General features: G+C 29.2%; 1 protein-coding gene and 1 long non-coding RNA gene across 2 annotated transcripts in view; one reads left to right on the top strand and one right to left on the bottom strand.

Annotated features, from left to right (window-relative positions):
* Positions 1 to 25,179, top strand: part of LOC114131024 (retinal homeobox protein Rx1) — a 45,763-nt gene that overhangs the window by 8,277 nt on the left and 12,307 nt on the right. Inside the window, exon 2 of the mRNA XM_027996149.2 lies at positions 12,592 to 13,061. Within this exon, the coding sequence (XP_027851950.1) occupies positions 12,592 to 13,061 (470 nt within the window). The remainder of the gene's footprint in view (positions 1 to 12,591; positions 13,062 to 25,179) is intronic.
* Positions 13,731 to 14,167, bottom strand: LOC126551159 (uncharacterized). The gene is made up of 3 exons (XR_007605036.1): positions 14,085 to 14,167; positions 13,881 to 13,991; positions 13,731 to 13,820 (listed from the first exon to the last, which is right to left on the bottom strand). It is a non-coding gene; the product is annotated as an uncharacterized LOC126551159 (long non-coding RNA).

The raw sequence follows: 25,179 nt of genomic DNA, 5'->3' as shown, positions 1-25,179 counted from the left end.
GCTGTAATAAAGTGTTAACTGATTAGATTATACTTATACTATAATACATATACTTGTACTTAAAGTATTAAATTATTCATAAGCAAACTAAAATATTTTTATTTAATGATCGAAGTTTCTTTTAACATAATACAAGAACAAGAGTAGCAGAAAAGTTAATTTATTCATTAAGATTAGTTTTTAACAATTTTGTAAACAATCAAAGTTTTTGTTACTGTTTCACTTATTTATTTTACCGTTATTCGGGTTAACGTTAACTAGGTTGATTAATTATTTTCTTAAACTTCATACATTTTTCTAACTAATTTTAATATTTTTAAACGTGTTAATGAATTCTTGTATACCTAACACTGTCCTCAGAAACTAATAATATTAAAAATATTAAAAACATTCTAATTAGTATTTTATTTTTTATTTTCTTTGTAATAATTTAATATATTTTCATGTATTAATAACTATCATATTTCGAATATTTTAATAATAAGTGACCAAAACAAATGGAAAATAATCATATTTGTTTTATATTATGTAATATGATCTTTTTGTATTTTGTAATTTTTTCAATTAACAAAACTCAAAGGAGTTCATAAGTCGTATTTCTATAATATGCAATGATATATAATATTATACATTAAATAATTTAATATTAACACGCGCATCATAAACTATGCTATTAATATTAATGAATAGTGAACCCCTTGCGAGATAATGCGGATTATAAAAATTATAATGGACACATAATGGTTTTAAAGACATATTTTTTCTTTTTTCATATCAATATAGGTACATAATATATGAGTAATATATATCTATTACATATATCGTAGAATTTTCATTATTCATAAGCGTTAATATTTGAAAAATTATGTGTATATGACATTATTGTAATGTTTTAATGTGAACATTGTTGTGCGAAGACGATATTATTGAACATACTATATTATACACCAGGTATATTAGGGAATTTGTTGATGATAAATAATCCATGCTAGACACGTATCTATATACAACTTACCTACCATAGTTACTGCCCAGTCCAGTATAGTTCGGTGGAAAATCTCTCCATAATAATAAGAAGAAGCTTTTATTTTTCAGAGTTTTATGTTAAACACGATAAATCTAATCTGGATTTGTTCGATTTATTTGGTATTCTTATTATTTATACGTATTTCAATTTCTTATTCATCCCATTGCCGTTTTTACTATACATCTCAGATCCCCGGACTTATTTAGAAAAATGTCAGCTTTTGGCCAGCTCTAGCAACCTTTATTTAATAATACAAATTTATATAATATAATATATGGCAGTGGGCACGCATCATCCGGTCCCAAATCCAAATCCCACCGGTGAGTTCCGTACACAAGTAATGAATACAATATATATATAAATAATAATATGTCTGTGTGTATTCATCGCGTTTTATTCACAACAACGTTATTACTGTTGTGGCTCAAGCCGTTGTTATCGTAATTGGTCGCGTATATACATATATTGTATTATAAATATAAGCCACCGCCGACGGTCGCCACTGCTCCGTAGGGGTTTGTGCGTCAGTGGCGCTAAGCCGATTTCCCAGATCCTTTTACTGAGGGTACACGCGATCGCCAATGTCATGCTATGTTCGATATATTATATTGTATATAGTTAGGTACAGTATATGTGAGTTTCTCAGAATACATGCTTATAATGTCGTATATACGACGGTCCACATTACAAAACCCTTATTAAACTAACTATATAATTATAATACGTAAACTTTATTATTACTTTTATTTTTTATTATTTTTTTTTTTTTTATATGTATAATCGCGTTACATTGGTATTTATTAATTTCTTCGACGTAAGCTACATTATTTTGTTACAATTATTCCACCCTAACCCTTGTGGCGGTGGTTATACCGTAGACAGTAATATTAAAATATCTTAAAATCTAAACGAGCATTTATAACGGTTATTCTAATAGTGATTTAGTGATTATAAAAGTGATAATAATATTTTATTATTATTATGATGGTGTGCAACGATTTGTTGTTCATACACAATAACCTATACATTTAAATTGTTATATCTTACAATCAAATTTATCTTTTTAATTAAGTTTCTAGTTCATTTGGTACAAATTGACTTATAAACGTAAGTGTGTTGTTATTGAATAATATGTGTACAAACGTTCTTTCTTTTATTGACTCGAGTGTCATAGTACAGTCTATTTTAATACTCGTTTCTCGTTTATTAAAATTATGTTTGAAGAAGTTAAACGCAAGTACAAAATGATAACATTATAAATGTTTTGTATTTAATTTTTAAACAACAATTACAATTGTCCATAATAAGTCTTCGTGCGTTGTTTGAAGAAATTTATGAACAGGCTACAGGCTAGTGAATTCTTAATATTATATTTTATAATATTTTAAAAAGCAATTAATGGTATGAAGATAGGAGACTGCAGGCTACAATAGTAAATCATTGTATTTGAATAATAAAAATGTACTATAACATATTAATCAGATCACAAACATATTTTTTACATAATATTGCACAGTGGAAATTTATTTAAACTAGGTATGATAAAATAATTAGTATTACTGTATTGAAAAATAATTCAATTTATTTAATTTTAAACAACGTTGCTTTATCGAGTATTATATTTCAGTAATATTACTAATCTGGAATATTAGAAGTAAATTTGTTTGTGGTTATCTATGATAGGATATGATTTACCATTTTATCATTACCAAATGTTTACTTTTTTGAATAACAGTATATATTTTAATTTGCCTATAGAGAACTAATTATCTTCATTCTACATTCTAATTTATAGGCACAATTAATAATTATATAATCACTATAAATTGTAAAAGTATACCTACTTCACTAAACTAAAATTAGAATAAATAAAAACATCAATAATTTGATTCACTATAATCATTTAGGACATTAGATACCTATATTAAAGGTGTTCTTTAGAAATGAATTATTGTGTTGATTAATTAGTTCGATTGGAATCCTTCGATTGGCTCCTGTCAAAAAAGGTCTAACAAACAGGTAAATACCTAAACAGCTCCCGTAGAAAAACAAATTAAATTAAAGCTCAGTCATATCAGTTCACTTAAACTTTTAAAAGAACTTAAGTTCATTAGGAGTCAAATTTCCATCTAGTGAAATAACATGCATGGATTATATAAGAAAATATATGCCTAAATTAGATGCCAAATGTATGATTTTTTTAACACTAAAATTTAATATTATTTTAATAAAAAATTCACACTATATGATTTTTCTGTATAAGTTTTATTTACTAATTTAACCAACAAAAGTTTAACTACACCTCTTTTGAGACAGTTTTAAGTCTGTATAAAATGAAAATGAACTTATGATGTAAAAAACCGGAGCCGTTTGAAAATGTACCTGTTCATAAAACCTTTTTTGATGGGAGCCATTGGGAAATCGATCTTTTTGTGAAACGGGAGCCATTTAGGAAAATGGGAGCCGAATGGATTACGACCAAAACTTCTTATAAGATTAATACAATATAATACTCATATTTATTTTTTATGTTGCTAATTGTTATTATTTATAGTACGAGAGTACAAATTTTGTAAGCTATGTGCCTATGTGTCTTGTATTACTTATAAGTTATAATATACGTACTTGTGTATTCTATACCACAATTATAAAAAAACAAACATAAAAAGCTATTATGGATGTTTAATATCATAAATTACGGTATCTACATGTTATTAATACTAATAAAAAATAATAAACAATTTTTGAAGTACCATTATTTGTTAGATATGTGATAGCTTAAACTGCAATATACTAGAATTCAATATGTTGGATAATAATCCGATGTTAATGAAAATTGATCTTATTATATATAGTTATATTAGTTATATAATAACTATATATATATATAGTTACCTATTATATTATAATCAATTGTTAATAATTACTAATTAGTAATTTTTTTAATCACTTATTAGCTGAAAGTCTCATAGTAATGTTTAAAACTTAAAAACAATAGTAAATTGTTTATTATAACTTATAAGGATACCCATTTATTTTATTTGTAATGTCTAACAAAATTTTTTAAATTCTATCATTGCTTTTATAGTTCGTGTTCAACTGAAAAAAATGTTCAATTCAATATATTATATAGAAAATAGAAGTATAATATTTTAATTAATGTTATGTACAATTTTATTTTACGATATGTATATAGTATAAATTATACAATGAAATTTGAAAAAAAAAAATATAATAAATTACATTTGAAAAGTAATTTAAAACAGAACTTGCGTAAAATCGAGTTTATTTCAATTTTTTTTATTTTTTGTTAACAGTTATCATTTATTATGATTGGGTAATTATTGAGCTATAAAAATAATCGTTATAAAATACCACTAACATACATTGTTGATTGTATTTATGTAATTTGTAAATATATAACGGCCCGTTATTATACCTCGTAAAATTAAATATATTCTGTTATTCAAATAAAAATAATTGCCCGTTTCTTTGTATCCTTATTTATAATACACGTTGATGCGTATAAGCTTCAGAATAATATTGATGATTACAAATTATAAATGTTTTTTTTTTTTTTGGAACTCTTCGATAACGCCGTAATACGATAATATTATTGTATAGCAACATTGGTGATTTACTACTGTTTCGGTACACCGTGTGAACAGAAACTCATGTCGCCGCCGACCATTTGTCACAAAAATAAAAGAATGAAAAAATCACCCCCATACCTCTCGAGCTCTTTTCCGATGACATTATATTAAACCATCATAATATATATGTATACATACATTATACATATTATATTTATACCGCATTTGTTGTGTGTGTGTGTATTTTCGTAATAATGATTCAACACGTTATCAGACGTCATAAAACGCCAATAACAATCGTAATAATAATGAAGACACAATGCGATACTGTGCAAAAGGGGATCGACGAAAACGGCACTGCAGCAGTGCAGCGCGGGGGTGGAAAACCGAAATAAAACGTGTACATTTCAAACGCGTCGACCCCATCACACTCGAGCGTAACATGTATATATCTGTTTATATATTATGTATATGTGTGTATACACTATAACATCGGATACATACATGTACATAATATATATATATATATATAAATATATGTATAATCGTGTGGTTTTTTTAAGCCTCGCTGCAGGCGTATATTTACGAGTATGTACGAATAACAGTGGTAATCCATAATGAAGCCGTTTTATTCCGCCGTTTCAGACGGCGTTGTAAATTAACATGACATTTATTATCGAGATTACAGATTTTGCACCCTAAATAATAAAAACAACAATAAAACAAAAATTATTATTCGTTAAAAAACCACATTCGATTATGATGTCATCCGACAGACTTGTATTTACATCGATGCAGACACGCAGATAAGAGCTTCGGGTTATATTAAAATGCAATAATCAACTGTATATACACATACTGTGCATTTACCTTTGGCTGACGTGTGCCGCTAGCGACTGTTTTTAATACGGATAAGTAGTTGACTAGCCATAGCATCATATAAGTATGTATATTGTATAGGCACGCCGCACGCGGTCGCGGCACAAGTGGTTTTTTGTTTAATACTTTAATGTAATAATATTATTGTCATTGGTAGCCGTAGACTTAGAGGATTTTTAATTACATAATAATATAAACTCATTTCATTGATAAAATTAAAGTAAACCAATTTCCAAACGAATACACTATTATACAGTAATATCTTATAAGGGAATATTTTATTATATAATGTATATATTATATATTAATATATCATCATACATTGGACGTTTTAAGTTATATTTTTAAAAGTATATTTATTATGTGAAACAAATATAAACCCATAAACCATCAATATACAATGTAGAAGTTGTTCAATACATCTATTACCATCTACACAAAACAATTTAAACATAAATATTAAATATACACCCCTTCATACAACCATTATTATCCATAAGCCATAAACAAATAAGCATAAATCATACTGTATTTTAAAACAAAAATAAGTGATGTTTAAGGTTTAAGTATTTTCAAAAATTGTATTTTACATGTTTTTAAAGAATCATATGATATGAAATATGAGGTAGTAATCTTAAAGCGCGCTATTACGCTTTCGTAAATCAGCATTGCTGGCGATGGTTGGGTGAATTCTTACTGCTACAATTATACTATCTGGGGAATGGTAAACTCCTACAAATGTAGTGTAATTTCCTACAAAAGATAGTGTTAATTCCTATAAAAGATAATGTTAACTTCTACAAAAAATTAATACTGCTCGTATTGCTGTAAAAAAATATCAGTCTTGCAAGGTATTAACACATAAAACAAAAATTGTTTGAAAAATATGATAAAAATGTTAATAAAACAATAGTCATAATCATTTACGTTTAAAATAAAAATTGTTTGAAAAAAAATAATAAAAATTTTTATTCGATACCATACTATCGCTAATCTATTTCAAACATTTTGTGCTGCAAGTGCCGATATGAACGTATAGTATAGTATATAATATGGTTATAACGGTATAAACTAACCTTTGAGAATCATCATACAGCATATAAACACGCTCTATCCAAGTGTTTCTTCGTTAAATATATATTTATTGTTTTCGAGTTATGATAATTTTTAGCTTTTTGTGCTTTACAACTTCGAAAATCGTGAATTTAAGTAATATCACCTTATTTTTTAAAGGGAAAAATGTCTATGTAGGAGATTAGGTACAATATCTCTGATTTTCAGGTAGAAATTTTAAAAGGTTATTAGTGTAGGAGTTAATATTTAATGATGATTCAAGTAAAAAGGTTATTCGTGTAGTAATTTACATTTGGCCTACTATCTGCTCATTAATAGTTTTCATGGTTATATGAGCGAATAAGGAAGTTTTCAAAATCCGACAACTACTCTACCACCACCATTTTCCGATACTATACTTTTATGCGCAGTAATAACTGCACGCTTAATATGATTATATCATTGAAACTGCGATATAAAAGTAAAGTTTTAACTAATCAATTATAAGAGTTTACATTTTAATAATAATATTGTCTCTATACTGAACATGCTGTGGCAACGGCAGCGACGGTATTCGTATTAAAATATGATATAGTGCACTGTATATATAAACACTATAAAAGTATAAATTATATAATAAATTATTATGTGATCGCGTTACCACACACATAAACCGCGTTCGAATTGAATTAGTAGAAAATCGGCTATCTGGGCACGAAATAAAAACGGGGTGAAAAAAAAAATAATAAACATAGAGACCAATTTTGCCGTCGTGCCGCACGGGACCTAACGGGGACGCCGTCCAATTAAACGTAATTCGGATTATTATTAAAACGGGATCGCGTGTCGAATTATATGTCTGCGCGCACAGCAGTATATAGTCTGTATACGCAAAATAATAATAATAATAACGACGACGACGACGGTTTATTATGAAAAAAAGTTTTCGGTCTACAACGAGAGGGTGAAAATTAAAATATATACATGCGTATAATATACTGTATATTATAGTCACAGCGTTTGTAGCACATTTGTGTGCGAATAGTACCGAGTACTGTGCTCGATGCAAGTGTTGTAGACCGTAGTAGGCATAAGTTTATCCTGCAGTTTATGTGCACCTGCATGTATAAGCACTGTCTCTAACTAAAACTAAACAGTCATATATTGTGCAACAGTCATGATGGTATTGCATATAAACTATATTTTATAAATATGCATTGAGTTTACACAGGGTGATTATTTTGTACAAGCGTGTACATTTTATAATTTTGAACCATAAACGATATAATTACGATTTTTTTTTCTATTTATTTTCTATTTTATTTATGAAAATTTAAGTTTTTTTCCTAACTCCAGGTTTTAACTGTTTTTTCAATTTGAAGCTCATATAGTTTGTTATAATTATGAGCATTTAAAATAGGCATCTAAAATAACATACTGTTTAGATATAAAAATAGTGAAGTGATTTCAAAATATTATGATACTTACTAAGACATTACTGCGATCAAATGATGATTATATTTTAAATAATAATAGATAATAATTATTGTTAATGCTCACACGAATGTATATTCATATATTATGTTAATATTATTTTTAAAAAACTGTTAAAAAATATAGATACAACCTATTCCGATGAGAACTTACATAAAACTACATTGTATTCTCGCAAATAGAATATGATAATATTTATTTAAGTAGGTGTATATTTTATTGTATAAGATAAATTTAGCACAAACGCATATTTACGGATATAACAATAATTATTACGGCGTTAAAAAAATATCACCCTGTAAATATACTCGCCGCTATATACATATATAATTTATATACAATAGCTATTAGCTATATTTAATATGTATATAATATCTTACCAGCTATGTATTATTATTATTATGGTGTGTACAATATTATATCAACGGTGGCGGCGGTAGTGACGGCGTCTGATTCCGCTAACGAGGGTATCGCGTGCCTTGTCCGGATATACACCGGGTTTATAGGTATACCTAGGTATAATAATATATATATATATATAGGTAAATAGGTATGTATATATTTATGTTATTTTTTTGACAGTCAGGACGACAGCGGCGTAGTGGTGGTGGTTGATGGCGGCGGCGGCGACGGCGGTACTGTCGGAACGTTAATCTGATTAGTGCGGAAGAATTAAAAAAAACTTTCGTATTTTTTTCTCTTACAACGATAATGTGTATATATACACGATGCTCGAGGCAATAAAAATGTTCGTTTCAGAATCGTTAAGCGCTCTCGCGATCGAATATATACATATATATGTGTATTATACGCTTGGTTAAGGGCGTTTAAACTTAATACATATATACAATACTGCGTACCTATACATATCATATAATATACTACCCTCTGGTACAATAAAGGCAACTGGCGAAACGTTTAATTATACCGCGGTGGTGAACGCCGGCCATCGTTATAATAATATAATATAAATATTTTAACTAGTTCATGTATAAACCTACCAATATAATTTAAAAAATAATATCTGTAGCAGTTATTCGATATATAGTTATAATAGCTACGATATTATAATATCATAGGTTATTATTGTGTATGAAGTATGTACACAAATAGATACATTTCAGCAGAAAAAAAAATAATGGACTAGTTTGACTTCTATAATTCGACAATCGATGCTGCAACACAGTAGTAATAGTAGTATGCGTTCCATTCTTGAGAATATTTAAAAAAACCATTCGTTTAATATACTTTATATTGCAATAAATCAGTATAATCAATACTGGGATATTGTTTTATTTAATATGATTGATTGGTTGACAAAAAAAATGTGTATAGATAAAGTGGTTATTATAATACGATTTATTTTTTAATTTTATCATTTATAAATCAATTTTACATTTAACATTAACATTATTTCATGATACGAGAAATCTGTCTCTTACTCTATTCCTTATTCAGAAAGTAGATCACATCAATTATAAAGTATATCGATAAGTTTATCACAATTAATTTTAGCAGTTTTTATTCGTTAGAAGTTTTAATTTTTATAACACTATAAGTTATTGTGATTTTATTTTTAAAAATAATGTAATAGGTTCAAATTAATTTTAGTTGTACATTTTCTAAGATGTTAAATTAAATTTTTATATTTTGGAGTTTGCTTTATAGTGAGTATAATTTTAACTTTTATTGGCATCAAAATCCTAGTCCTAAATAATCTTATTGGATTATGAAATAACTAATAAGTGTAAAAAATTTGTTTTCAAAACCAATATGAACAGCAGTATAAAATATACAACTATCTACCCAAATTAAAAAAAAAAAAAATGTAATAATCTTGACAAAATATTCGTTTACTCGAGTAAATGTTGTTTAATATTTATCCTAGTCTGGCCCGAAGTGAATAATTTTATTGTATTTACTATTTAACCAGTTGCTGCAACATGGTGTCTCGATTGAGGTATCTTATAAACTTACTTTATTTTCGAGCTTGTGTTTATTACATAACTGGTATTTTTTATTCTTTCGTCTTTAATTTTTTTTTCGTATCAAATGATGTAATAATCTAATGATATTATTAAAGATATTATCTATGTTATAACATAATATACACATACCTATACGGCTATATCATTTTTATAAACCTCACTGAACAGCCGCCTGACATATACAGACTACGCAGTGAGACTATCGATCTCGTCCATCCATCCAGGCATCCTGCAGCTGTTATATATTTTGAGATTCATATATAATAATATATATACACATATGAGTACCTACGGTTAACTCGGGTCCTCTAAATAAGCCGGTCCGTTCATAAAAATATTGTGTTTTCGATTTAATCGGCCGACTATTAAAGTAGTTCTCGTTATGTGCGATTAGTGGCGACAGTCAGAAGCCGCTTCCACATTTACGCCCAGTCTACCAGGCTATCGATTAACTTGTCAAAATCATCAAAATGAAACTAAAATATTTATTACTATGCACGACAATGTATGTATTGAACAATAATTATATATATTTATATATATAAAAAAAAATTACAAAGTCATTGGTCCATTTACAAAACACTTTTACTATAACACAACGATAATATCAAATTATTCTACACCACCACGTACGCATACACACACATATATAATAATATACATTATAATATTTACATCGGTCAGTGCGCCTCTCGTTTCGATCAAAATCCTTCATCTTTTTTCCGTCGTTTGACTTATACATTATATTATATTATTTTTATAAATATAACAGTGTACCATTCGTTGTATTATTATTATTATAATATATGCTACTGCCGCCGCCGACCACGACGTGACGTTCGGTCGTTATCTTTGAGCGTACCTATATAATATAATAATATTATATTTATACGATCGGCGGTAGCGTTTTTTGACGGCCGATTATTATGGTAATATTATTTTTGTATTCGTCTGTGTGGGGATAATATAATATTATAACATTTACCTTTACCTACTGCGACTGATAAACATCTGGTTAATGCTATGCAGTCCAAATTAAAAGGTTTCCGAATAAAATCACTTTATGCGTGATGGAATTTTTATGTCGTGGGTGGAGTCCACGTAAATTAAGTGGTTATTTAAATCCAATAAAACTATCGTTTATTATTATTATTATTGTTATTATTCTAAGTAGGAGTCAATATGTATATACGCGCCATGTTATGACCTCCCGTATGTTAATTTTATTAAATTTAAGTAGAAGGAAAAAATGCGGTTACAAAACTTATATTGTTGGGCGTGTTAATTCAACAAAAGCTCGATCGCTTTGCATTAGGCATATAATAATAAATTCTATGATACATGTATGTTCGAACATGATGAGTGCGTTATGTATATGAGATAAGTATTTTAATCCGTGTTTAGATTTAATTGGTAATCGATTTAATGCTAATGCATTAATTTTTTATTAATATTTTTAAACAAGAAATATTGTAGTATTAAGTATAGTAACAAAAAAATAAAGAAAACAGATCAAGTCAACGCGTGTTTGTTATACAAGAAAACGTTTACTTGCCGAAGGGTTCTTGACTACTTGTATTATAATATGGTCGTACTCAAAAAACACTTAGTTGACAACAACAATCGAAATCCTTTAAAAGCTTCGGTTTTTTTATTTGCGATTTCAACAAAAAGCGTAAACATATATTATATTATATTTTGTAGAAAATATAATCGAATTTTCCCCCTTTTTAATGAAAAATTAACTTGACGTTAAATTATAACTCAACAATTAGTTATTTAACTATAATATCATATACATTAATAATTATCTCATTAATATGTTCGCATATCCAATAATATATATACCTATATATATATTCAAAACAAATTCTCATTTTATTTATTATTGTTTTATACTCTTGTTATAAACTATTAAAAGTCGTTTGATGACTTTAAAAATAAACATAATTATATTTTCTCTAAGTACATTAAATCCTTAATTTTAAAAGCGAAATAACAAGCGCAAAGTATAGTTGTAATAATATCTAATTTTTAATTAAATTCTCTATTTATTGCGTGTTATAATTATACTATAAAATTCAAAAGATCACGGCACTTTAAAAACATTTATAATACTTTAATTCGTAAATTAATATTTAGATTTGCGTGGTTATTTATTAACTTATTAAATTTAAAATTCACATTTATTTAACTTTGTGTATTACTCGGAAAAACAGAAAAAAAATTTACTCTGATTATTATAGATAGTATTAAAGACCGTGTATTATATATATATATTATATATATTTAAATCATTATATAATGTAATAACTGAGAACAAAAGCATGATAATGTATAATAGTATTTTCCCCTTCGATACAAAAACATTTTAACATTTATATTTATTAATATATATTATATTCCTATATATATTTGTACACATATAGATATATTTAAATATTTATGTTAGCTAGTTAAAACGTACCATTATAGGTATTTACTTGTGGCATATAATGTTCGTACAAACATAGACTTGCGATCACCGAGTATAATAAAAACCTAACACTTTTTCCAGGAGAAAACAGCTGCAATTCTAGTGACACCGAGCAAAACCGTCATCAGCTCGTGCCGTCCGACCAGCACAACATCATGCGAAGTGGTGGCTGCGGAGGCGTCGTCGGTGGCGGTGGAGGCGGAGGAGGAAGCGGTGGCGGAGGAGATGGCGGTGGAGGAGGAGAAGGAGGACCACCTCAACAGCGTCGGTCCACCGACATGGACGACATGAGCGGTGGTGGGTGCGGCGACAGCAGTGACGGCGAACCGGACGACGAGCAACTGTCCGGTGGCCGGGCGAGCACGTCGCCAGCGGCCGCGGCCGGCGGAATGTCGCCGCCCGACAAGAAAAAGCACCGCCGGAACCGCACCACGTTCACCACCTATCAGCTTCACGAGTTGGAGAGGGCGTTCGAGAAGTCGCATTACCCGGACGTGTACAGCCGCGAAGAACTGGCCATGAAGGTCAACTTGCCGGAAGTCAGGGTTCAGGTGAATTTTTCTTATTATTATTTTCGGTTCTCGCGGCAAATTATAACTCTCGAGTTCCGATTCCATGTCTGAAATTGTCCTATCATATAGGTATACTCAATGTATATAATATTAATTGCCCGACATGTCATTTAGGGTTCCATCTCAAACACAACAGATCTGAGACTAAACAATTTTGCGTATTAAATGATATAGGCTTCAAACTTAAACATTTTCTCCATTTGCCATCATACTTTCAAATAATCAAATCCTATCTCGACAACCGGTCGTTTACAGTACGTTAAAAAAAAATAATGAATATTTGACTATCCAGATTATTAAGACTAGAGTTCCTCAAAGTAGTGACCTCTCTATAGTAAATAATATCCACATTTTCTGACGACTCAGCATATTACTTGCTTCAAATAATAATTCTGACATCGCGCCTCCACATTATTTACAATTGCATTGCTTACCTAAACAATTAACAAAATGACAGAGAAATCGCGATCCTAACATAACTTTTTTGCCATCTTTTCTGCAGTATGATACATTATATTTTTAAAAATATTTATTGCTACTGTACCTCTACTATACCCCTATAGGTTAGACAGTATTTCAAAGTTACTTAAAATTTGAAAACTACTGCGATGCTTACATTTTTGTCAGTGTTATTTTTTTTTATTAATTTTGGTAGAACTTGTGAAAGGATAAAATTGCTTATGTAGGAAAGTCGTCGATATTTGTGTTATATATTGTAGCCTTGAGTCGCCCTTGACGCTAAGTAATTAAATAATTATGTTTATAGAATGCTTATCGCATCACTAGATCAATTAGTACTTTGTCAATATTCTTGATTAATACGTCGCATATGTGATAGTAAAATACAGAATTGTGTATAACTGTATAAGTTATAATCATCACTTCCAGTATACCACGTCACACTGGTACCTATTAAATTTTTTAAGAGTCTACATGTTAGCTGGTTACAATATATGTGTTATTATTAAACTAGTAATATAATGTTATAGTATGTATAGGTACATTGTATAGTCCAACGTTGTATATTATCTTAGTAATAATTGATAAAATAACAAATTACATGAAGTTTAGTTTTTAAAACAAATTCATAATGAAATGAATGTCCCATACGATTTCACGATTTACAATTCACGAATTAGGAGTCTAGTAGAAAAAAAAATCATGTGACCAATACATATATGTATCACTATAGTAACTTTTTATTTAATGTGAAGACTGAAGACAGTGAGAGTAATGTGTTTATAATATAAATAATAGCAGTTAATCAGCTTATATAGTTTCACTTCGTTTGATATTGTGTAAACAATGTATAATGCATTAATGTGTAATTAATTAATAATTATTATGATTGTTATACATTTCCTCTTTATTTTTTTTCCATACATTTTTATTGTAATTCCATAATCGTCTATAATATAATTGAATATAGTGTATATTATTATATTAATATATGGCCAAAGACAATAGATTTCTATATTAACTTGCTACTGAGTACTAACAATATTTCATTGTTTTTTATCATAATTATCGTTATGGACAAAGTATTGAATATCATTTAATTTAATAGACATAATAGTCTTGTAATTATACTGTTAGATTTCTATTAAATTATTTACATTTTTATTAACGTATGTTGCAGTACGATTTTCTGACGTTATTCTCAATAACGTTCAAGTTTAGTTAAATTAATTATGTACGATTGGAAATTCCTCGAATTCCACTGTTATAAGTTATAACTTTTAATTATTAAACAAATATTCTATGATTTATTTAAACCAAGTGAATTGAGGAATATTTTTATTATCTCATAATTTAGTTTTTAATTTTAACCTTGGTGAAATCAACCTTTTTATTTTCATACAAATATTGTTTGTAGTGTCAAAAAATACCCTGAAAATATTAAGTTTCTAACAATTCAAAATTACCTTCACCATGTTATAAATAATACGACTTTTTTATCATACAAATTTGTTATTAAGATAAAATAGTACAAAGTGAGGTTAGATGTTAATCCATTTAAACAAATAGTATAATTAGTTATAACTATAAAACTTATCATTAAAAATTCGATTTTTATTAAGTGAAAATTAAAATATTCAGAAAATTATTGTCTTTATTACCTAATATTGATAAAAACTTAAAAATTATAGATATCGATAAAAAAATTGATAAAAATATTTGTTTTTCAAAAATGTTGTATTGCATACCTAACATAAAAATGGTGTAAAAATAATATAATTTATAATAAAACTTCAATTTTTTTAAAATAACGAGTGTAGACCATTTAAGTGAACGACCTATAAGGCTATAAAGTATTAAAAAATCCTTATTATAATGTTCAAAAATAACAAGTTAATTCTACACAAAACAGGTATTTTCAATTAATATTTATTGAACAATAAAATAATTAATATTACATTACCACCAACAAAAGAATACTTTTATCATAATGTCATGTTATAATATAATATAATATGTATACAATATGTATACATGTGCGTGGGCAAGTGTGTACCTATTCGATTTTGTTTTATAATAAATATAACTAATAACTGTAATAATAATTTATAAATTGTTATTTGAATCATAAAATGTTTCTGATTGATATCTAAAATTGAATTTTGTTATTTAATTATCTCGCTAATTGACGCTGTGATTAAATTATAGTTTGATTAGTTAATTATAGTTAACGTAGATTCAGAAATTCACCGTAGACAAATATATTCTGTATGTGTATGCGCATCTGCAAATATATTATATAATACACGCGTGCGTGTGTGCGTGATACCTCCTCAAGAGTCTTTAGTTGAATTATATAATGGATGTGATTATACGTTTATCATTTAAATTTATCCACCAATAATATCTCTATAAACCCTCTCAGTCTCTATTTATCGTACGAAATTCCAACCAAGTATTTTTTTTTAGGTACACATAGCACATTTTTATTTGTTTTATTTGAATTAGCAATTATAATATAATAAAAATTATAAATTAAAACCTTACCGATGCCGATTATTGAAGATAAGTGAGAAGGAAATCATTATATAAATAGAAACTCGAGTCATTATTATGCGAACTTCTCGGCGTTAGTGTACCTATATATTGTTTTATAACGGGAAAAATCCCGTTGCCTTCAATATTTACATCAAATAAATTAATTTTAGGACACAGTTTTAACTAATTCCGTTTTCACTCAAGGAACAACAATAAAACTTTTAAACGAAATAGCAATCTAATTAATTTTATAATGTTTTAATAAAATATAATGATATTATCATAGAAAAGTTCATTTAATAATATTGAGAAGAATAATGTAATAATCACTGTTTGAATTAATTATTAAATGCAAATAAAGTGTTTGATTTTAATCACACTATTCAACCATTATTTTTACTTAATAAAAAACAAAATTTTAATTTCAAATTAACAATGCTTTTACATTATCCAAATCACCCAAAAAGGTATTTAAATGTATATTATGTTCGGGCTTATGCCAAAAAAATATTTAAAAGGGGTGTCGAATTATATGCGTAAAACGTTGAAAACAGGTTTTTACCTAGACATCTGGAATGCCGAATGTTCAGTAAACGCATACATTTATGTACATATATATATTATATACATATAAGATATAACACAATATTTGTAGAAAATCTTAAATTTTAATCAGTTTTTGCAATAAATTAAAGATTGAACAATGTATATAACATAAAAACTTAAAATTTTGAATTTGACAAAATTTAAAATAGATTTTTGGTTTCACTCGACATCACGATCAGATCATTCCATGTAAAGTTAAGCCCAAACAACCCTGAAATCTTGTATACAATGTTAAATATACTATTATTATCTGTATAATTATAGTAGTCCTCATAAAACGATGTAGAATATAATGTAATACTACTTAAGTATATTATCATTTATCACCTATGTTTTGGTTTAAAAATATTTTGAAAAACTATTAATATCACGCGGTTAGATAAGCGAAACGAATTTCTAATGTGGTCTATAGTGCACGACATAAATATTTATTATATTTGTAAGTATAAGTTAGGTGGGTTAGTTTAGATAAAGTAGGTAAGTTACGTTATATATTACATTATTTTTGGAAATATCTTTTCTTTCACGGTGCATTTTCGGGTCGCGAATCGTTTGTCTCCGCGAGAAAGCGGAAGGGTAGTGATAGAGGGTGCGGGTGTATGATGATGATGATGATGATGTGGTGGTGGTAGTGGTAGTGGAGTGGAGAGTGAAAATTGCCGTTAATCGTATCATATTTACTCGGCCGCGTCGACGCGTTTGCTCGAGACGGGAGGGCGAAAAAAAAACAATCGCATTTTCCGGTACGCCGCTCCGTCACAACCGCCACCGCTACCACCCCGTATGTATAATATGTTTCCATTATATATCCTGCTGCCCGGCACACTTGACTCGTTTCCCACAAGAATGTTTTCAGTCCACCGCCGCACTACTATTTGTTACGACGAACATTATATTCGCACGCAATTTGTGTGTGCGTGCTATATTATCTATATATGTACAAAAACTATACGATTGTTATTATTCTTGGTGTAATAAACGTAATAATATGGCAACCGTCGAGAGATCGGCAAAAGAAACGAGACGACGTGTCTTTACTGCATATATTGTATTATAATATTATAATCGCTTGCGTGGGTCTACACTATGCATGCACACACATAGTACAATACAGTGATAAGAATAATAAAAAATAATATTACAAAACAGTCATTGTGAGGGAAATTTTTAAAAAGCAATAAAAGCATTTATATATAAAAAAAATTCAAAAAAATCAAAAATAAATTAGTTTAATTAGAATTAGAATAAAGTGATTAAGTGAAACGAACTTATGTATAAAAATTTGATTTCTATCTCATATATTATAAAAAAAAGCATATGCTTTAAAATCCGAGTCCTAGTAATGACTTACCGGTTTTTTTCCATATCTCACCATTATTTATCAATAATTATAATTTATTATAATACAATAATCTAACAAAATGATCACTCTTTAATGAAAAGCGAATGCATGAAAATTAAATTAAAATTAGCTCTATCTTATACTGCAAAGTTGTTCTAAAATCTAAATGGTTTGATAATTATTATGTATACATTTATTTACAGATGACTGTAGCCGTGAATAAATAAGGGTAGATTCCTACATTTAAGTTAAAACAACATGAACATAAAATATATGACAAGCATTTCATATAACTTTTTCGTTAACTCAAACATAGTATTAAAGTTAAATAATATTTAACCCCAATTCTCTGAAATTGATTTATAAATGTAATAACCGTAATCTTTAATTATATTCCGTTTGAAAAATGGTACAGAGTGTTAAAATGAATTTATTTCGTCCGATTATATTTATGTTTTTATATACAATATATACCTAAACGCAAATTAAAATGTTAATAATTGGATTACCTACCTATATAAATCTAATACGTATATATACTCTTATACATTTATAATACAATAATTTTACTAACGATATTGTTTTTTCGACACCGAAACTATTACAATTATACCATTACAAATGGTTACGTCGTGTAAATAGATTTGTCTTCACCTTTTTCAATATCTTTAGTAATTATTTCGGTTAACTCAAAATAATATTGTCGCTATAGTTTATAAGCACAATATACCTCGTGAGAGAAATAATTATCACGAAAAATCACGCTCTTTGCATTTCACTCGAGGCACGTTTAAATCCCTCTTAAAATAGTCTTACTCACCTCCGGTCGTACACTGTAAGTTAATTAAGTTTCCCCTCAAGACCTGCACCACAGGGTGATTTTGAAAGGTCTTTAAACATAAATTGGGAAACAACTGTATACGACGTATACGTTTTAGTTATCAAATGTTTTGACTATAGCTACCGCTAACTTACTGCTGTAATATTTTCATCTCGGTATAATGTTATTATTGCTATAACTAACGCATTCTATTACTAATACTAGCTACAAAATATATGTATATACAGCTACAAGCCGACAATAAGCGGCATAGGAATTATACATCCAGTGACGGATTAGAAGGGGAGCTAGGGGTCTAGTCCTCCAGATATATTTTCATATCAGTTTCTGTCTTCTATTACTTCTCTATTCTTGACCGTTTTTTAAAAAGTGACAATGTAAAAAGACGATTAGATATTGTTATTTAATATACACATGTTATATATTAAATAACAAATCTGAACGTCTTTCCACATTGTAGCTTAATATATTATGTAACCAATAATTTATTATAGGTAATTACATCTATTACCTATACTATTAAGAAAATATTTTTTTACTAAAAATAAATTATATTACACTGTAATAATTGTATTTGTGTTGTAAAAAAACTCTAAATCCGTGATTGTATGCTTGTAATCTGCAGTTATATAAAATATAGTGGTATATAATACTATAATTTCGATGACGAATTTAATCATTCTATTAAATTCATATAAATACCTATTGAAATTCATACCCAACAAAGATCAAAAGTTATAGTATAAAAATGTGCTTTCAGCTTTCGAAAGTAGGTTTGTTGTTTAATAAATATACATTATAAAACGTTGGGTAATTTAAAATACTGGCCTCTAATCGAACGACGAATATTTTATAACCAACCATTATAAGGAGATGTTAAATAATTCATAAAATAAAATCACAATGAACTTTTTTCCCACTAAATTTTAACCTTATATTATTATAGTCATAAACTCAATAGTTATTTGTTTTGTATTATATTAAATAAAAAGCAATAAACTCGCGATAAAATGTAAAATATTTTATGTTGGATCTACACGTGAAGCATTCTTAGGAAATTCATACATATATATAATGATAATAATATGTAAAGAACTGTTATGATTCAATTCATATCATTATGAATCATGATTGATTTGAATTTCATACAGTTTATATTATGCACAGAACAAAAAATTCAGTATAACTGTTTATAAATAAGTATTCATTAAATATATACACTAAACAGATTGAATACAAAAACTGTTAAAATTAAACTATTTATATTTGAATTTTATTTAACCTATGAATACTTGCCTTTTCCTATGCTGTATATATCAACAAAATAATTGTTTAAAATTGTTTCTACCCATAATAAAATTTAACGAAATTAAACAAGTGTTTTGTAGAAAACCCGATAACATTTTTATTAGGCATATTATATAGGTAATAAATATTATGTATAATAATATATTTATTATTGTTTAGTTCAAAAAATCATATTTTAAATTTATTTTGCAATGATAAAATATGGTGGACAATTTGGCAGCTTCATCTCTCGATTCTAAGTACCTATATAAATAATATCAATAATTCGTCAACAATATTCCATTTATAAAATCAATTTGTTAATTTAATTTTGTTCCATTATTTTGTAAAGATAAGCATATACCAGTCCTTGTTTATAGCTGTGTTTATATTATACAAATCTTAGTCTTTATAAACCTATTATAATTATCTATTCAAATGCAACTAAAGCGCACTAGAATTAATTTAAAACCGATCGAGATTAATATATTATATATATTTATATAGTTAAGTTATAACCGATTAAATAGATTATGGATATGACTAAATGCGAGTGCAGTGAGTCTGGTGAGCGGTCCTTAATGCAATTACACCTCAAATACGACTATATGTACTTTGTATATAAATACTGCAGGAGACGATGACGTATAACGGAATTCTATTTATTCGCGAAAAACAATTTACCGATTTCGAGACGACTTTAATAATAATAGTTATGATGCACCGTTATATACCGTTGTATGAGTGGACAGCAGCAGGAAGTCTACTCCGGACCGTTTGACGCTGGGGTATAGGACACTAATATGTATATATATATATACCCTATAAATATATATGGACCGTACAAAATGCCGAGAGATGCGGAAACGGAGCGGCGGTGACGCTGAAAATGGCGACTCAAAGCACCCCCCCGATCGACCGCCATTACATTCGCTCTTGCGCCTGCTCTTCTCGCAGCGGTGGGAGCGGCGGCGGTGTCTGTCCTGCTCTTTCGCGCGCACCGGAGATGTTCTCCTCTCTCCTACCTCTTTTGAGAGCGTGTGCACACACGCACGCACGCGCACGCATAGCCACCCTTACTCGCCTACGCCCCAGGTGGACTTTGGGAAATTTAATGAATTTAACACTCGATTTAGCCATCATTAATCCAAGGTTTATAATTAAGCTCAGTTTATAATGTAGGCGGAACTAACGCGTATACATTCGCAGCCGCTGAGTCTCTCGATCCTGTTCAAACCGCCGGTGGTTCGGGTGGTTTGGGGTTGTTGTGGGGTGATGGTCTTGGTGGAGGGTAGGTGTATACGTAAAAGGGTTTATATACACATTGCAATGCGGTGGACAGTGGGGAGGAGGGTCTTGGAACGGCTGATGGTCGATAATTAAGTTTGTCTTAGCGTACTCATATCTATATAGTATAATAATATATATAATATATTAAATACATTGCATCTGCTGCAGCAGTATTAAAAATGATGTATATTTGCGGCATTAAGTCTAGGTGCACACGTACGATATGTTGTAAAATAAGTAATAATAACAATGTTAAATATTATAATATTATGTTTTTTAAAAATATTTATTATACGCCATTAGTTTTAAATGATTTGCCTTTATCAGGATTTGTTTGATAAATATTAGTTCAGAAAATTGATTTTCTGTGTAGGGGTCGGGGAGAATGAACGAAAAAACGGGCAGTATCTATTCTTGTATTAAATCAAAAAATACTAAATTGTCAGATCTATCATTAAAAGCACATCATGAATTTATTTATTTATACTAAGGTTTCATATAGACAGTTTGAGTAATATTTTAAATTTAGATTATAATTATGTATTTAAATCTTAACTCAAAGTAACTTTCAAACAGTGATGATCTCATATTACTACCACTATTGAATAATTAAAGAGATCGTATGAGAAATCAGTTTTGCTTCATTGAATAGAATTGGGGAAAGAAAATTTTACAAATATAAGAATGCTAACATTTTTTTCTTTGATATATTACGATAAAGTAAATCGGAAAATTAATTGGGTTTTTTAAGTCCCCTGTTTCCACCCTTAAGCCCACTTAAATCTGTATAGTACCAATATCTGTACATCAGAATATCTCATTTCTTTTGATATGTGCGACAAAAATATTGTTAAGTTATTTAACTATCGCTATTTCTTCTAAATCTGTGAGTAGTGATTTATCTGGAATAAATATAATGAACATTATTATGTGCGATATAACTATACACGAGAAATTAATAAAATAAACTACCGTTTTAAAATTTAAATTAACCATGCAATGCAAATGATTACACGTATACAATAATATACTAAATATACAAGTATTCAACCATTTGCTTACGTTCGTTTTAAAAACGATATAGTACCTATAGCGCTATCAATATTGAATATATTATATAATATAATGTACCATGGCAGTGACGTAAAAATGGGAATGTAGGGAATGCGGCTGTATTAGGGCCCTAAGTCTTGGGGACCATTCTGAGTACTGCTTTTTTTTGTCATTAACAAAAGTGATTTGTGTTGAAATTTAAAAAAAATAATAATAAGAGAAGCAGAACTCGTGGACATTAGTAAAATTTATACTGTATATAATTGTATAACTGACTTATACAATACACCATTAAAGATAGGTAATATATAAACTTACATAATTCTTATACATTTATTTCGAAAAGGAGAAGGGCCCTTTAAGTTTTTCGCGTTGGAACCGAATTTTTAAACTTACGCCACTGAATGCGCCTATTATAAACAGTCAACAGAGAGGGGAAACGAGTGACGACATAACCGGAACACTAAGTGCGTGTATAGGGGAAAAAAATTACTAAAAAGTGCTGGTGTATATACGTATATTTTTATACACACAATAACATAACGACGACAACGATGCGACAACAACCGATATATTATAATGTTAACTCGTATATTATGTGTGTGTGTGCAGTGAGTATAGTATAACTGTCGTCGCACGCGTTGAATGGGAATCGTTATACGCGGACGTTAAACTCATGCGATGTGGAGCTGTTGACGACGCAGGGCGCGGGTCGTGGGTCGGATTGGGTGGGAGGGGGTGCAGGGGGGGGGGGGGTTTAGAGCGCGGGGTGAGAGTCCGGAGACTGAGATGAGGGATGGATATATCCTGGGGGAGGATCCGAATTGCATTTCCCGGGACATGAATGGCAGATTAACAAGCAATTTGCGATTGTGGGCAACGGGCGGCCGGGGGAAAAACAACCTCCGGCGCACACACAGACGCCCCGCGGGGACCCGAGTGAAAACCGTGGAGCAGCACCCCTTCCGCTTTCGATCTACCCCCTCTCAAACACACACACACACACACACACTTCAGAGCGCGCGCTCGCGCACACAAATCCGTCCGTCAACCCACCCCTTCTGCCCCGAACATCATACACATCCCCCTGTCGCGCCCGCCGCCGTCGGTTTGTCGAGACGCACACAGGATGGATCGTGTGTATAATATATTATAATATACTAGGTAACTACTGAATTTCGTGTACTTTTTCTTTACCCCGTCACCATCGTCTCCACGTTTCATCCCCATACATACACCCTGCCAACCCCTATGTGTGTGTGTGTGTGTGTGTGTGTGTGTGTGTGAGTGCATAAAATATTATACATCATCGTTAATCGTTACGTTACACGTTAATTAGATTTTGCGTAGGCTATAACAATAATTGCCTTTGTCCGCCGTAAGTCGCCGCAGTCGTTGTATATACAATAATTATGTGTATGGTTTTTGTTGTAATGAGGTTATGACCATTTTTTTTTTTTTATATACATATATATATTTTGTTATTCACATAATACATTATAATACACGCAGGTAGGTACTATAGATTTTCAGAAATCCGTTTATCGGCGCATATAAACACGGTAAAACGGATTTATTAAACCCTTTTGACTGGCACAAATTGAATTTACATTTTACTCCGTTATTATAACGTAACGAGTGTATTTATAGGCATCATAATATATATAATACGACCGTTAATATTTGTATGACATAGAAGCTCGTTTATAGCCGTGTCATTAAATTCAACTAGTTTTCGCCATTTCGGACAACATAATTTAACGACAATAATATAATATAATATTACCTATTATGCATAATAATAATACGTTCAATGTGTGTTTTAATGAAATGTTCGTTTCTCGGAAGAAAAAAACAGTTATTAATTAGAAATAGTTTATCGATTCGACCGAACAAACTACAATTTTGTTTGATTACAATTATTATGTATCTAATAAAATTCAGCTTTGAAATGCAGCACATACCTACGTCATATGCGACGTTACGATGTAACGTACCCCGACATAATACGTCTTATTAACTTTTATTTATTTTTTTATTTTTTAATATAATTAATTTAAACGTCAAAAATCCGAGAATTTATTAAAATGGTTTATTTAATTACTGTATAATTTAGTATGTACAGACAATTATTATGATAAGCCAAAGCGATGATAATCAAACGATTTAGTAGTTACGGTCATCCATCACATTATAGTGATTACTGGTTTATAGTTATTTTATCTTGTACAGATAGTGCGCGATTTTAAACAGAAGCGATAAAATATTAAATCGTACTTCAGAGAAACACTGAATATTGTAATAATAACAATAAGTACCCATATTATTTTAAAACATCGACGCTTCTTTGATCTAGAATTGTTTGAAATCCAGATGAATGGTATAGTAATAATGAGTTGTCGGTGTGTTTTTAGAGTACGGATTTATTTTTTACCGTTAGGTAAAACCGTACTTCAAATAAATTAATTCGTTTGTATTTTTGGTATACATATGTTTATTATTCTTATATTACATCAATATATATTTGTACTGTATAAAGATATGTAAATTTAAATGCTGTTGCAAAATGCTAAAACACAATATGACGTGCACTAACGCGTACTACAATGGACAAATTACGCAATTCGCATTGAGTAACCTGCATTAGCTATAATATTAATTATTATTATGTATTCATAATT

This window comes from Aphis gossypii, chromosome 3 (genome assembly GCF_020184175.1).
Source record: "Aphis gossypii isolate Hap1 chromosome 3, ASM2018417v2, whole genome shotgun sequence".
Classification (NCBI taxonomy): Eukaryota; Metazoa; Arthropoda; class Insecta; order Hemiptera; family Aphididae; genus Aphis; species Aphis gossypii.
This window is presented reverse-complemented; position numbering and strand designations above follow the sequence as displayed.